Source organism: Macrobrachium rosenbergii, chromosome 31 (assembly GCF_040412425.1).
Source record: "Macrobrachium rosenbergii isolate ZJJX-2024 chromosome 31, ASM4041242v1, whole genome shotgun sequence".
In the NCBI taxonomy this organism is placed as follows: Eukaryota; Metazoa; Arthropoda; class Malacostraca; order Decapoda; family Palaemonidae; genus Macrobrachium; species Macrobrachium rosenbergii.
Window position 1 is genome coordinate 29,976,314 of NC_089771.1, and position 15,903 is coordinate 29,992,216.

Consider the following 15,903-nt stretch of genomic DNA (forward strand, 5'->3'; position numbering starts at 1 on the left):
AGCAATTATGTGGAATTACTGTTAGTTATAAGACACCTCAAAAATATTCAAGAGCAGCCTATTTGTGAGGTCTCGGTTACTTGACGGGTTTGGTTACTTCTCGGAAAATCAGGCCCCCAAAATGGCTGTTGAGTTGAGGTGCTACTGTCTAGCAACAAAATACATAAGCTACCTCATGATAAGTACTCATTCTCAAACCAGACAACTACATTCAATACTACATTACAAGTTTGTAATAATTTACCACTGAATGCTGTCGTCTGGTTGTAAGATTTATTAGAAAGAATGATCATCGCCAGCTAGTTTGTGCGTTCCTTCTTGGTTTTCATACTTAAACACACACTGAAGGTAATGCTAGGAAAAAATGTCACATTTTCAACTGAAAAATAGGTACAATGAAAGTTTGGAAAATCATGCAATGATACTGACAAGAGACTAAAATGAGTACCATTAACTTTGCAATCAGAATCAAAATGCTCTACAATTATAACACACTGACCTGTTTCTCTGTCTGAGACAAGCAGGATTCCAACTGGGCATGCAGAGAATTAATAGTTTCCAGGGCCTTTTGATGTTCCTCACGATGCTTCTTGAAGACTGGCACTCGTTCCTCGATTTCCTATTGCCCAAAAGTATAATAAAGCAAAGTACCTCAGTTAAATTCAATTAGAATTACTTATCACAACAGCTGTTCTCCACCGCTTGAGAAAAAAAAACAGCGAGTAAATTAACACACTTTGAGGAAAATACTTAAAATCTAAGGATCCAATTGACTTTTCAAGAAACCAACTGATCTCAAAAGTTCTAAAATAACCTTGTTGTTAAAAATGTTACAAAATCAAAATGCCTTTCAAAGCCAAATAATTCCTTCAGAATGAAATACAAACATGTATCTATAAGCATCATATTACCTCTACAATTCCAGCTACGTAGCGATTAAGTCTTTTGTTTTCGTCTTCAGCAGCATGAAGCTTTTCAGACACATTCATGTACTCTGAATACAGTTGCGTCAGACTCAAGCCACGGCTGATCAAGTTGCTGGCTGCGCTTGCTGCTGGAGACAGCTCTTCCAGGCCCGAACTATCTGTAAAATTCATTATTCCACATTGAGTACATTTTGTACAACCCAGAGAGACAAGAGAAGGACATTTCTTTTATTACATTTTATTTCATAGCTATTGTAACTTTAGTTGCCATAATGAACGATATATCTGTAGTGGTTGCTGACGGCCACGTTTGTAACGATTGGCTAACTGTGGAGTTTTGTCGCTTATAAAATTCTGAATCGTCTACACTCACAAATATTAAGCCACAAATATCACCTAACACTGAATTCACTATACCTTTTGGGCAATTTTTACCGTATGTGAATACGCAGATGGCATCTATTACCTTACGACATGAAATTCCACATATATGACTGAGCTTATCTCACCCTTTTTAGCACTGGCACTCAAAAGCACATTAGCCTTGTCCAATTCCTCCTTCAGTTCCTTGACCAAGGCCTCAGACTGTCTTCTGGCAACGGCGTGTTCCTCCTCTAATTTTTCTTTTACTCTTTCCAAGAGGCCATACTGCTCACTTGCGCTCTGTAACAGTTGGCGATGTTCCTCTAAAGCCTTTTCCAGCTCACCACATCGTTCTTTCTCATCTTCCGCTGATCCTAGAGTATAAAAAATATGAGCAGTTCATTAATAACCAAGCATAACTTTCAGATGTTGCAAAATTTTACAAAATAAACCAATTTTCACCGGCAAACTCTTACTAAGCATTGCAGAGGCAATTCCACATATTAAAATTAAAATCCTTCGCATTCCACAGTCAAAGCTATGTTATAAATATAACCACCAATCTTTAATCCCAGGTTATGCGGTCTGAAATTCAAATCATCAAATGACAAAAGTCAGCCATACGAAACAGACATCAGCAACAAAGTAGGAAAACATTATTTTGATATTCACACTCCACACTCACACAGGAATTTGTGCTGAAAGGAAAAACCTGCAAGACCTCAAGTAAAGCAGGAACCAGGAAATAGAAATGTTTAACTGTCAAGTTTTTGAAATATCAAATGTGTTTTGGAAAGGCTGAATAAACTGCCAAGCAAGATACCTTGATAGATTTCTGCTAACTTCTTCTGGGCTGCAAGCTCCTGCCGATACATCTCGTCTAGCTTTGTCTCCGACTCCCTGGATGAATTCAAAGCGGTGAGCAGCTCCTCGATTCTTTTATTTTTCTCATCAATTTGCTTTTGGCACATTTCTTTCTCCTCCTTGACAACACGCAGCTAGAAAAAGGAATACAATTTTGTTTTCATAAGGTAATTCACCTCAGTGGTTCAGACTACTTCAAGTAAAATGCGACTAAAAACCACTCAACCCAACAGAACACGAAAACAGAAATGAGAAATCATGTACTCATACAAAACTATGGACCAACAGAACACTTGACTCACCTCTTCAATGTTGCGATTGAGAGTCGCCTGAAGGTTCAAAATGGTTGAGGAGTGTTCTCTCCTCTGATCTAGATTCTCCTCAGCCCGTTCTCTAATCTGCTGCTGCAAGACTTCAACTTGACGTGACAACAGAATCTTTTCTTGTTCTAATCTTTTCTCTCTGCAAGATAAAATGAAAAAAATTATTATTGAGCTAAATACTTAATGGCTGAGGTTAATTCTTCAGCAAGTCATTTACTGAAAACAAAATTTTTGGTCCCCAAGAATGGAGCATTCAATCAACCCTCTGGGTAGCCTGAACTAAGCTACTAGCAACCAGCAATACCAGTAAACTGAACTCGGAACAACCTGTATTTTTTTTTATACTAAATATCAAATCTGATTACAGAACTCACCGACATAAAAGAGATATGGTTAAGGGTGTTAATTATAGCCATAATACTGCCAATTCAAATTTACCTTTTTATGGATTTAAATTCTTACAAAATAATCCCTCAAGAGCCAAATCAGATATAAAAATATATGATGACCAAGTATCAAAAACGAGAGATATGTTATTTGGCTTTAATTCTATGTACCCAGAGTATTCGAAGATTCCCAGTTTTCTATCCTTACGAGTATTTGTATGGAAAGTGAAGATTCTATATAAAATTGTCAACTTTGTCAATAAACATATTGGTAATGAGCTCAACTTTGAGCCAGTTAAGTTTTTTCAGCATTTCATTAATTTTCATATTATATTGCTGGCAAATCCCCCTGACCTGGGAAATTTACACCCTAAACTGTGTAAGTCACTGTATAGATGACTTGGTATAAGTTAAAGAAAAAAAAAAAAAAAAAAAAGTAGTAGGACCTAAGATGACCCAAATACCTGAAGTGGAAACAGATACTGCCATCACTAAAACTTACTTGTACTGGGCCTTAAGTTCTTTGCTGGCTGCTTCTTCAGACTTGAGGATGGCATCGCACTTAGCACGTAAGGCCTGTGTCAGCTGTTCTTCCAACAAATTGACCTGGGAATTATGAAGAAACAATTTAAACTCTCTCAACCTTCAACTTACAATTTGGCATAAAAATTCCTAATGTTAGTCAATAATGTACTGTAGACATTCCCAGGATGGTCCAAAGGACTTAATTTCATGTGGGATGAAACTTGGGGAATACAAGGGTAGAGAAATTAAAGAGATATGCATGAAAGGCCACTGGGAACATCTAGAGTACAAGTGCAATACAATGTCGCTGGGGGAGGAAGGGGTGCTGTATAAAGCCTTTCATATATTTAGCACTTTCACAATATACAGTACTCGCCTGCTCCTGAAGCTCCTGAATTCGACGTGTCCTAGTCTCCAAGCTACCAGCCATGGCAGCTGACTGTGAAGACACATTTTCTTGCTCATTCTGGGCCCTTAAAAGAGTAAAAATACTTATCAATGCTGAATGCTTTTCACCAATGAAATTTGACCATTAATAAGAACTACTGTACATTCTATCCTGTCTCCAGTAGTACGATGCTTTCTATGAACATTACAGCAAAGTCAAATCATTACTATACTAAATTAAAGTGTAGTCTTTGGAAACATTACTTCTTTCTGCCAAGAACTAAAGAATGTAAAATACTACCTGTATCCTTTACTTACTGTTGTAATTCACGTGTAAGCGAGATAACTTTTGTTTTGTAATCCCCCAGTTCATCTTCCAACTTGATTATCCGACTCTCATTAGATTCTCTAGCACTGGAGGCTTCCTCTTTCAAGGCTACTTCTTCCTCCAATTGTCCACGTAGTGTTACCAGTTCTCTCTCTAAATTAAATTTTTCTTGATCTATAAAAACAAAAGGAACATCTTATTTCTTTGATTTTCGTGACTGTTAAAATATACGACTGCTAAACTTTTCAAAGGTAAAATAAGATACAAGAAAGATATTCCAAACTGTATACAATTTTAAGAATGTGTTGAGTAAAAACAAATGCTGAAACTACCAGAACTAAAATTCCATTTTTAATAGAGAACACATAGACAAATAAAAACTACTAAAGTTTTAATTCCCGAATGCATCATACAATACATTTGATGGCATATAAGACCCATTTCTCCATCCCTGAACTTAAAAAAACAAATTACTTTTTCAAACTAACTTTCCTTGCTATACAACAAGGGAAAGAACTGCTGAGTTTGGGTTAAAGCACAGGTATATGGCCTGCAGGCATATGAATCATACCGTTCTGAATGCTTAGATTTAAACAAACCATTAAAGCCTAGGGTGCACCCTAAGTCGACCAGGCAAAAGGTTGGACAGTTTTAAATTTCTCGCGACTGGGCAATCAGGTATTTGGGATGTCACAGCACAGTACAGCCACCTTAAGAATTATGCCTTCGGGAAAGAGGTGCTGCATGATACTGTTCACATCAATTTGGGACATAAAAATTTACTTTAAGCCATTACACTACAGTGCGGAAAATTTTGGAAGCGACAGGCCGTTTTCTTGGGTTAGTATGTTGTTCTCACTTCTCTCTCATCCGTAAGTTCTATCCTTATGAAGAGAACCCCTCTTCCTCAAATCCATGTAGCCTAAATCCAGGGTTAACCTTCTGGCTTCACTTTCTATATTGTTCGTGTGTATTACCGGGCACGTGTACTGGGGTTTCCTCATTATGGATCTTTCGTTTATGTAGCTATGTAAGTCACATTAATGCACAAGTTTAGTAATACTTCATACAGAACATATCTCAAAGTGGTCTAAATCTGTCAAAGGTAGAGGAAGCAGTGGCCCTTTAAAAATGCTATTTTAAGGGAACAATTCCTTCGTAAGTTAATCAGCTTAACCGTCCCATAAAAGTTGACAGGAAAGCTGGCAGCGTTCATTAAAACATACGTCAAAATTCTAGGGTTATTATTTTTATATATTAATCGAAAATAATAATGATGATTTAAAAACGAAATCAATTTCAGCATCATAGTATATATACCAGACATCCCCCATTTCTTGATTTATCTCGTAATGAAGATGAATATTTATACCGGACAATGATACATACTGTGTGGCATCAGTGCACTGACCCGAATCAACGGCCACAGTCTCTTTTTAAATTTGGGTAATTCTATATATTAGCTCTGCGCCTGTTTTTACCTATTCAGCTAGTTTTTTCTACACTTTCTGGGGTTCTGATACTGGTGCATCTGTTTGTTGTCGGCCAAATGGAATGTCCTTCGCGTGTTTAGTACTGGCCCAGGGGTTACCCATTCGTTAACAAGTTATTGCACTTGCTGGCGGGATATGAACCATTCAAACAGACGCACTTGTGCTGTCTTGTGAAGATCGCGCGATGGTAACCCCCTTTGTTGATGGACTTCAGGGGGTTAATTACAGGTTAATTACACTCACGCGCTAAAAAATTAAAATTAAATTCATAATTGGCAACCAAAACTGTAGAAAAAGTCAAGTTATAGTGCCAAGGCCAGCGGGAGCTACCTAGAATTGTTGTATATAGTGGTTCTAAACTCACAAAGGAAGGACTTTTTGTTTTGATAGTTTAGAACATACCAAACTATATCGATCTTTTGTTGGGAGGCAAGCAAAAAAATACATGCAATCCCATCGATTCGCAGTCTACCCCAAACACTAGGGGCAAATTTATACAACATAGGGGCAGTAACTGTAAATCATGATATAAGCAACGTCTGTGTTCAATTTGGATCAGGAAGGTGTAGGCTAGTTAGGTAATATATCTTTCAAATATACACTTGCATTGGGGCACCCCCGGGGGCAGGTCTGGGCACGTCGCCCTTCGTTAGGTTAGGAAGGTGAGGTCTGGTTAGGTTAGGACCTAGTATTATAGGAAAGGTTATGTATATTTATGTATATGAGGAACCGATTGGCGGGGAATCAGGCTGCGCAAGTAAAGTAAAAGTTTCACTCTAAATTTTACTTACATTAGGCTATTTATTCTATGACTTATGGGCGGCTGGTTGTCCGAAATAAGCTGGACTTACGTACCGTCCGATACGCTACCAGGCCGAGGCTCCCAGGTACAGCCCGAGCTACGGTACCCGATACTGGCTAAATAACCTCACTTAAAACGTAAACCACATCTCACTTAGAACCATCTAAAGCGCTGGGCGCTTCTGAAGCTGGAAAATACGACGAGCGTGACCATCCCCGTGACATACGAGTGTCCAACCCTTACCAAAACAACCCGGAATTTTGAATTCCCATGTGCAAACACCACCGCAGTATACCTGAGTTTATCTTGATCTTGTCGATCTCCACCTTCAGACACCTGATTTCCTTGGTCCTCGACGACCACACATCTTCCAGTTTCTTCCTGACGACTTCTGACAGGCCCTCGTTCTCGTCTTTTGTGAATATTGAGAATATTTCTTCGCCATCGGACTCCTGTGCCTCCGCCATGATTGTTGTTCTACCGCGTCCTGCTGTGTTCGGATCCCCGCATTTGGTCTAGAGCTCCAGATCGTCTGAGCGTTCGAATCCATTCGACACATCTACGCACAATTCTCAACTTAATGGTTCTATTTATTTCGTTTCCTTTTTTTTCAGGAGAGAAACAAGACATTTTTATTCTGTCACGTCCTGTGTTCAGATCTTTGCATTCAGTCTAGTTCTCCGTGTGCGAATCCATTCAAACCATCTATGCACAATTCTCAACGCAATAAATATTTCTATTTCTTTTATTTCAGAAGGAGAAACTAGACATCTTATTGATCACTTAGTGAAATTAGATTTAAAGTGGGTACTAATTTCTGGAAGGATACTTTAAGACGAAACTCTTGGTGGACATCCTATATAGCGTGAATTTCGTCATTGCCTGAACAAGTGACATCGACGGTCCCTGCCCTCAAGCAAAGGCTGCCGTGCCGGATATTTTTAATTTTTACCGTAAAACAAAAATTCACATTGTCTCAGTTGCTTGATTATTATATCAGTTACTATAATGTTGCAATAATGATCTAACCTGGCTTTCATATTATCAACACGTCCACACAGATGCCTGTCTACACAAACTAACAATGTTTTTTATCGCCGAAAGAAATTTGATATTAAAGTTTAATTTTGAATGAGGCATAAATAGGTCTAGGGATAACTCATGACTCAAGCCATAGAAGTGCAGTGTGATGAGAGTTGAGGATGTGTATCATAACATTTATTTTGTTGAGAGCAACTGCGTCCGAATATTCATGACAGATGATGACCGTACTGAATTTGGGGATGACAGATAAACGCAAGAAACAGACCTGACATAAATAGTAACAGGGATAGGCTGGTGGGGGCGAGGAGGAGGAGGAAGTGTCAGTATCATCTTAAATAAAGACAGCGCAGAGTGGATTCTGAAATGGTGACAAACGCCATAGATTGCAGAAGTAGTTTTCAACACAAGGAAAGACCTGCACCAGAGTATATTAAAAGCGCGTTTCAAGAGATAGACTTATAGTCAGGGATCAAATGAAAACTGCGCAGATTATATGAAGGTCATTGTTCAGAGAATTACAGCATGAACAGCTTGAATTCAGAATACGATAAAACGTGATGCATGGATCGGTATTCACGATGTCTTGACAAAACATCACCAAAGCGTAAATTCTACCTTAAGGTGAATACAATCATTAATAATTACGTTTATATAAAAAAGATTAGAATTTCAAAATAAACATTCATATAGTAATGTTTACAAAGTAGAGCCCCAAAATATGTTCAGTAAAAAAAAAAAAAAGTGTCTCCGTATGAGTCTAGTACTGAGATGAACTGGGCTGACTCAAGATGTTTTTTGCTTGATTAATCAGATCTTTTTCTTGCCCTGATGTTTGTTGTCAGTTAAGCAGAAACATCGTCTCCATAAAAGACTTCTTCTATTGTTCTTTGAAGTCCTGCGGCAGCCAGTTCTCACACAGTTCCTGCAAATAAAAGAGTTCGGAGTTACTGATAAAGATCGCCGTCGTTTTTTATCATGAGCGTTCGGTGTCACCCTGAACGTTCTGCCACCAGTTCTGGATAAAACATTAAGCAAAGTGAGCAATTGCTTAGGACCTCAAGGGGCGAGGCCGCCCCCCCCCAAGAGTTTTGTATTCACTATATATTATGCTGATCTTTCGTAATGAGGTGAATTATGTTTAATGGTATTCAGTCTGTTATGTTGTATAGCCCCTGTATTCTCAGTCTAGTATCACATTTTTTTGTGCAATGTAACACTGACGCCGTAGCGTTTACTGCAAATAAATCTTACTGTGAGTTTTGTTCTATTTCGAAAGACAAGATTTTATTTTACTGTTTAATATTGTTTTTACTTAGAATGATATATATGGAGTGGCGGTGGGGAGTGGGGGGGGGTTACCATAATCTCTTTAGTGCAATTCCAGAGTCGTCCTTCTTCTTCTTCTTCTTAATATAATCAGGATTTTGGGGCACATATATGCCAATACTTTCCTCAATCTCTATAGTCTACATTCCAGAATTTGCGTTTGGTGTTCATAGTGGATTATCTTTGTTTTTAATTCTAAACCCCTGAAGGGGGTAGTGCCGTCAGTGTACCTCATATGGTGCACTGTAGGCATTACAGAAGGTTCTTTGTAGCGTGCCTTCGGCCCCTAGCTGCAATCCCTTTCGTTCCTTTTACTGTACCTCCTTTCATATTCTCTTTCTTCCATACCTAACAATTGATTCATAGTGCAACTGCGAGGTTTTCCTCCTGTTACACTTTTCAAACCTTTTACCATCAATTTCTATTTCAGCGCTGAATGACCTCATAGGTGCTAGTGCTTGGCGTTTGGCCTAAGCTCTATATTCAATTCTATACTATAAACCTACGGAACATTATATTCTAAAATGTTGTTGATACTAAACTTGGCACTCTATACAAGTATAAAGTTTATCATTTTGTTTCTTAACAGGATCTTATAAAGTAAATAGTTTTAAAAACTAGATATTATTAGAAGGATCTTATAAATTCACGAACTAAACAAAAAGGCCTTGGTATAACGAACCCTTTAATGCTACGGCTGTTCCTATATACCGTATAACGTTTATCAGCAAGCTTTTTAACACAATCCTTTAAAATAAAGCCTTGAAAACCTGTCAAAATATAATCAGGAGGATCTTACAAAGGAATTACTTAAAATGTCCATCGAAAAATAAGTAAGAGAAAGATAGATATCTTGATTTTTTTTATAAAATAGTTTTACCTGCAGAGCAGCCTAGCAGAGACGAGGTTTATGGAGACGTGGCGGAAGAAGAAGACGGAAACCTCCGCTCGGATTGAGAGTTTCGATGTCGATGGCTTCGCCGTCTATGTCTGTGGGAGAGAAAGTGACCGTTGCGATGAGAGAGAGAGAGAGAGAGAGAGAGAGAGAGAGAGAGAGAGAGAGAGAGAGAGAGAAGTGCAACAGCATGAACAACAATCAGGTATCTGTTTTATCTAATATTTTTGTAAATATTTTGAATGGATGAATGAAGAAAAGCTGTAGTTAAATAGCTGGCAAAAAAGATCTACAGAGAATTCAGTTGCCATTAATCCTCTTTAGCAAAGAGGCTTCTGAAAGAAACTAAAGAAATACTTTACAATTATTATGTCACTACCTGCAAAAACTATTGGAACAAACTTAATACTTTGACATATACAAGCTCTCATTAAATCTCCTAAAACTAATTTCAACTTCCTTTTTACGTCACGGACACTCACTCTCTGGGCAAAGCAACAGTCTTGGAGCTTGGAGTAGCGGTTTTGCTTGCAGGAGCAACGCAGGTTTCTTGGAATACATATGGGCTAGCTTGAGAGGGAGTTTCTTGAGTTGGATGTCGAGGCCGTCTGGCAGTACTTCAGCTTCTTGAGCTACTTTTGGCACGAAAGTAACAGGTTCTTCAGACAAAGTCGGAGCTTCGATGTTCGTACTAATTTCGGGGAGTGGTTCTTGGTCTTGCTGTGAGTCGTCGTTTGCGACCTCAGGCTTCTTATTTTCCTTATTACTCTTAATCCGCGCTTTCAGGGACGGATCAGGGCCCACGTACCAGCTGTCGTCGACGCCCCCTGGTGCCACCGGTTTGTAAGGACCTCTGTAGATTTCGCTGGGACTAATCAGGAGCAAATGAGGGTGGGGAGGAGATTGCCTAAGTGAGCGCGCCTTCCCGCCAACGTCCGGCGTCTCTCGTTTTTGCACCAGGGAGTCGCGTATACTTCTCTTTATGAACCTTCCAGCCGCTGTCGCAACTCCTGGAATTCTGGAATCGCATTTCAGGTGGAAGGTCAAGTCCTAATTCCTTGTAGCTTTCAGAGTCACCCTCATAATCTTTTCGGGTGTTCCTCTTGGCCATTCCTAGATGTGAGAGAGCCTTTGCGTCCTGATAGACCGACATGGGTTGCAGTGTCTTGATTGCTTCATCACCCAGGGATGTGGTAATACGTACCACTGTCGACACCAGTAACCTGCATGGAAATATCAAACATTAAAATTCTGACAGATGTAATCAGGACTTGCGGGAACCAGTTCTGAAATGAGCAAGCTAACTTAAGCTCAAGAAAATTCCCACACGACATAGGCCAAAATGGTTAAATTCCTAAAAATGATACTAACAAAGGAAATTATCAAGAACACGATGTAATGAAAACCTGGAGAAATAAAAAAAAAAAGGTAAAGGAACAAATTCTCAGATGTGCATACAGGAATGGGAAAATTCTCAAAGACAAATATTGACGGGATCAAATTTTGAATGTGCACATTGGTAGGAACAAATTTAAAGGAGATGGCTGACGCAAAAAAATTCTCAATGATAGGCTGATGAGCAAATTCTGAAAGATGTAGACCTAAAGGAACAAAGTCTCAGTGGTACTAGGAGGCCTAAAAAACTGGAAGATAATGATTGAAGGAAATGCATCTCAAAGATATAGGCTTAACTTGAAAGGTACAAATGATCAGATATAAACTTTGTGTAGGTGTGAATCTGCATATACGTTTTATAAAACATACATAATCAATCCTTTACTGTTTACTTCAGTGTTCATTTAGTAGAAAACTAAAAACGTCTACATAAACTGATTAAACGACGGGAAATAAATGCTACCCTTTTCAGCTATATCAAAGAATTCAGACTTATGCTCACACAACCTAAAGTTAGAATGGCTTCAGGAAAACGAGTAGAAGTAATGTGGACAAACGATATAATCTCATTACTTACAAAAGAAATACGGGCGTAAACCGAAGCATCGCCGCTCAACAGAATCTTCTCTCAGAAATCGACAGGAAACGAGACGAACCTCGGCGTGGCGAGATTTGATCGAGGAGTGAATGACAGCCGGCGCCGATTCGCCTTTTTGTTAGCCTGAGTTGATGAGAAAATAATAAAAAAGCAAAGTATTCTATACATTCTACTTTACTCAGGCATTTCACTCTGTAAATCAGAATATGAGCATTCGTTTGACAAGTTTCAGGCAAGTGTGTGGCAACTGTTTGACCCACGCTATAAAAAACCATTCTTCTTCTTCTGCTTCTTTTGTGCAAGAAAGGTGGTTTAGAAGCAGCGGCACGAGAGGTTTTATACCAAATCACGACATTTTGTGTCGTTGTTCACCGTTATCAGAAAGGTCTCTACGCATAGATCAACTTGTGGATACTTACAGTCACGATCCGCTAACGTATGTTAAATGGTGTCTGAAGATTTTTTTTTTAAAGATTATAAAAGAGAGAAATGAACAGTTGATAGAACTCTTTTTCGACTTCATGATGTGGTTACCGTCGAGAAAAGCTGACGCACGATGTTTTGAAAACTGGTTAATTTGCATTCAGTCACGTGTGTATTCGTTTAGACACTGGCATAATCGAACGTAGTTTGCATCCGAACGCAAATGGTGCAGTGGTCTAGACCTAGACCTAGCCAGCTCTCGGCAAAGGTATACTGAATTGAATGCTTTTAAATCTTTGTCAGTAATTCTTAAGCTATAATACGCCTGTGTCATAATATTCCTCTGTATAATATTTCAAGTATTTTTATCTTTAGTGAGGGGAAAAAAAAAGGAGTTAATCTGTCAGAACGTAAATTATTTTTTTTTCCTTTTAAATTTTGAGTAGGGATTACCGCTGCATCAACTCTAAAATGTTTACAACTTTATTATTATTGTTATTATTATTATGCTGAAGTAGTTTTCCTAAATGCTGTTATTAAATTATAGCTTCATTTCATTTAGGATAGGAGCTCAATTGATAAAGATTTAGAATAAAAAAAAGATACGAAATAATTTCAAAACATTCAGGTAGCAACCAGACGCACAAATGCCCCCGAACTTATCGAATCTTAATGCATCAAATAATTCCCATCTAAAACTTCTGCCATACCTATTCCACATACGTAACCAAGGGGAAAAATACGACGTAAATAAACAATCGGAAAACATAGTTACACTCGAGTAAAGCGCTGCTAATCAGCCCTCCTTTTCCGCAATAGAACATGATTTAGTTCGTCCACAACTCAGCAGAATCCGATATGTGTAGGAATAAACTTCTGAAAAAAAAAAAACATTCTTTCCTGTAGAAAAACAAGGTTGTTGACGCGTATTTCCGAGAGCTGATTTTGGTCGAATTTTTCTCCTTTGTAGAAGTTTTACTGGCTTGGGCATTTTGTTGAAAAAATGCTTTTAAATGATGAATGTAGAAGTGGATATAGTACTGTTTGTTTCTGGAACCACTCCGAGAGAGAGAGAGAGAGAGAGAGAGAGAGAGAGAGAGAGAGAGAGAGAGAGAGAGAGAGAGAGAGAGAGAGAGAGAGAGAGAGAGTTGGACATTTATCGAAAAACTGCTGTTAAATTATGAATGTAGAAGTGGATATAGTACTATTTGTTTTGGAACCACTCACTGTGACGAGAGAGAGAGAGAGAGAGAGAGAGAGAGAGAGAGAGAGAGAGAGAGAGAGAGAGAGAGAGAGAGAGGCATTTTCCTGAAGGACATTATCCCAGAACTGGGCGCATTCTATTTCACGTGTACAGACAATCCGTAATCGACTTTTAGAAGACAGGAGACGATCGAATGCTCCTGACAGATCCCATTTCTTTGCCCGTACATATACTTTTTACAATTCGTTCCTCGATGACACCGCGTGCTTCCCTCGAGGCTGGAGAGAAGGCGGTACAGAAAAAGTAGAAACTGATAGGCCTATCCCCCAGCTTATAACAATTTTCCAAACAAATTGACCATACAGTGTGGCAATCGAGCCCTCTCTAGGGTGCAAGGAGATTATAGCCTATACGGCTCTCTTCCTCAGATGCAAACGGAAAATCTTTCGGTAAAATGAAAATGTCTCTGTTGTTGAAGCGTGTTTGTGCTTCCTTATTTTGATATACCCAACGCTCGGTTACTTTTATTCACTATTATTGTTTTTCTTTTATTTGATTCCCGTCTGTTACTTTCTGCAGAACAGAAAATGTGAATATGACACTGAAGAGGTCAAAGGATTAGGGATTTCCGATTTTCTTTGATGGATGATTTTTTTTTTCAGAGAGAGAGAGAGAGAGAGAGAGAGAGAGAGAGAGAGAGAGAGAGAGAGAGAGAGAGAGAGAGAGACTTGTTTGGTTTCACTGTCACGTCTCAGTAAGTTTATCCAAAGGAAAAAAAATATATCAGGGAAAGTTTGATAGTGGTTCTCATTCATAATTTATGATTTTTCTAGCGTTTTCTATCTATACATATAAGGGAAGTGTATAAGTATACATATATATATTCTTGAAATTACTGAATTAACTTCCTGCAGAAAGGAAAAAAGGCTTTATTCTGCAAACGAAAGAAAAGAAACGAGAAAAGGCAATCTCGTTTCATGTCGTCGCGGGTAAGACAAGACTCGGAGAAGAATGAAAACACGCTTTCTGTTGATTGTTTTCGTTAGTCTCAGTTGTATAAAAATCTGAGTCTTCTTTTAATTTCAGACCGAAAAGAACATACTGAGTAAGGCAACATACAAGTAAAGCAGCGTTCGAGTGTCATTTCATTATAATTTGATGGCAAACTAACTTTTAACGAATATAAACTGACTTTGTGGTAGTACCACAATTGCCGTTAAAGTATTGCTTCTCAGTTCCTGTTCTCAAGGACTGAGAAATTGCTGTTATACGTTTCCCCGCTTCATTTAATAAGCTTCAAACTAAAGGCAGCATTCGTGTGGTGCCACCGTGCCAGTCCAGTACAAAAATGAGAGTACCCGGAACTCAAGGCCAATACAGTCGGAACTATACAGGTAGCTGGCAATGCGGAGAATTTAATTTTGAAACAAGGACATTTTCCGCCATTCGATTCAGCTGAAGATGAAAAGGGGCTCACGGTAGTCTCATGAAAGGATATGCGTAATTTGATAGGATTTTTTTACTATGGATCTTAATATACTCCATCCAGTTCTGACGAACGAACGCCTCCTATTAATCAACTGGCAAATTCTGTCATTCCGGTTTTTTACTTCATGTTAAGTGACCATCTCTGGTTTCACTCTCCAGTCCTTTCGGAGAATGTTGATCCCCCGCTAATCTCAATATATTGGACATTGGACATTGAAAGCCGTAGGCCTAACATGAAGCCATCACGTTCTAAGCCATAGAAATGACCACCACTGTCCATATATACGCCGTTTGAATGGCTCTAAAGTCGTTATTAGTCATCCAAGTTTCAAAGTTCAATGTTTTACATAAAATAGGACGATACGTCTGCGACATTTTGTGAAAACTTTGTTTTAATATTGTACCAAAATTGTGTTATGTCGAGTCATACCCTGAAAGCCAGATGTCTAAACCATTTTGTACATTGGTATATATTGCACTAACGTACTTTTACCCACATGGTACTACATAGTGAACTTGGTCTCATTTGGCACACTGAGTACATTTGGTATACACTTTATCCATTTTGTCCATTCAGTACATTTGTTCATATTGTTCATTGGTACATTTCTGCAATAGATTCAAAATCTTCCATGCTCATGTTCCACAAAACATGGCTGCCCATACTTCTCACTATAGAATTGAGAACACAAGAGGAAAAGAGATATTAGAAGCTTTTAGTACTATGCCATAGGCGGATCAAGTAAAGATAAGCACTCTAGAAATCAAGGAGTGCTTATCTGTACTTGCTCAAATTAGGGAGTGGTAAACTATATACTTGATTAGTTAAATATTTCCTCGTTAAACCAACCGTTGCTATACCATAATTTTCTCTTTTGATCGTTAAACCATTTCTTGTTATGTTTTGATTGTTAAACAAGTGCTTATTCGGGGAAAAGGTGTAAGTCACGAGACTCAACATTCTGCTCTTTCTTAGAAATAGGTCTCATTTGCTGAAGTCAAGTCCCCAAACATGGACCGTTCTGTGCGTGAACGAATTATTAAAGCATTGTTGGTTGAAGAAGACCCGCTTCCTGCAATTAACTGGATGAAGAAGCAGCAGAGTCTTCCGAGAAGAGAACTAAAGTCTTTCA

General features: G+C 38.5%; 1 protein-coding gene across 1 annotated transcript in view; it reads right to left on the reverse strand.

Annotated features, from left to right (window-relative positions):
* Positions 1–11,778, reverse strand: part of LOC136855506 (nucleoprotein TPR-like) — a 33,679-nt gene extending 21,901 nt beyond the window's left edge. Inside the window, exons 1-12 of the mRNA XM_067132607.1 lie at positions 11,635–11,778; positions 10,145–10,885; positions 9,648–9,757; positions 6,693–8,363; positions 4,093–4,276; positions 3,764–3,860; positions 3,365–3,468; positions 2,456–2,615; positions 2,113–2,287; positions 1,436–1,663; positions 912–1,084; positions 500–619 (exon numbers count right to left, since the gene is read on the reverse strand). Coding sequence (XP_066988708.1) covers positions 500–619; positions 912–1,084; positions 1,436–1,663; positions 2,113–2,287; positions 2,456–2,615; positions 3,365–3,468; positions 3,764–3,860; positions 4,093–4,276; positions 6,693–6,864 — 1,413 coding nt within the window. The 5' untranslated portion in view covers positions 6,865–8,363; positions 9,648–9,757; positions 10,145–10,885; positions 11,635–11,778. The remainder of the gene's footprint in view (positions 1–499; positions 620–911; positions 1,085–1,435; positions 1,664–2,112; positions 2,288–2,455; positions 2,616–3,364; positions 3,469–3,763; positions 3,861–4,092; positions 4,277–6,692; positions 8,364–9,647; positions 9,758–10,144; positions 10,886–11,634) is intronic.
* Between the last annotated feature and the right edge of the window lie 4,125 nt (positions 11,779–15,903).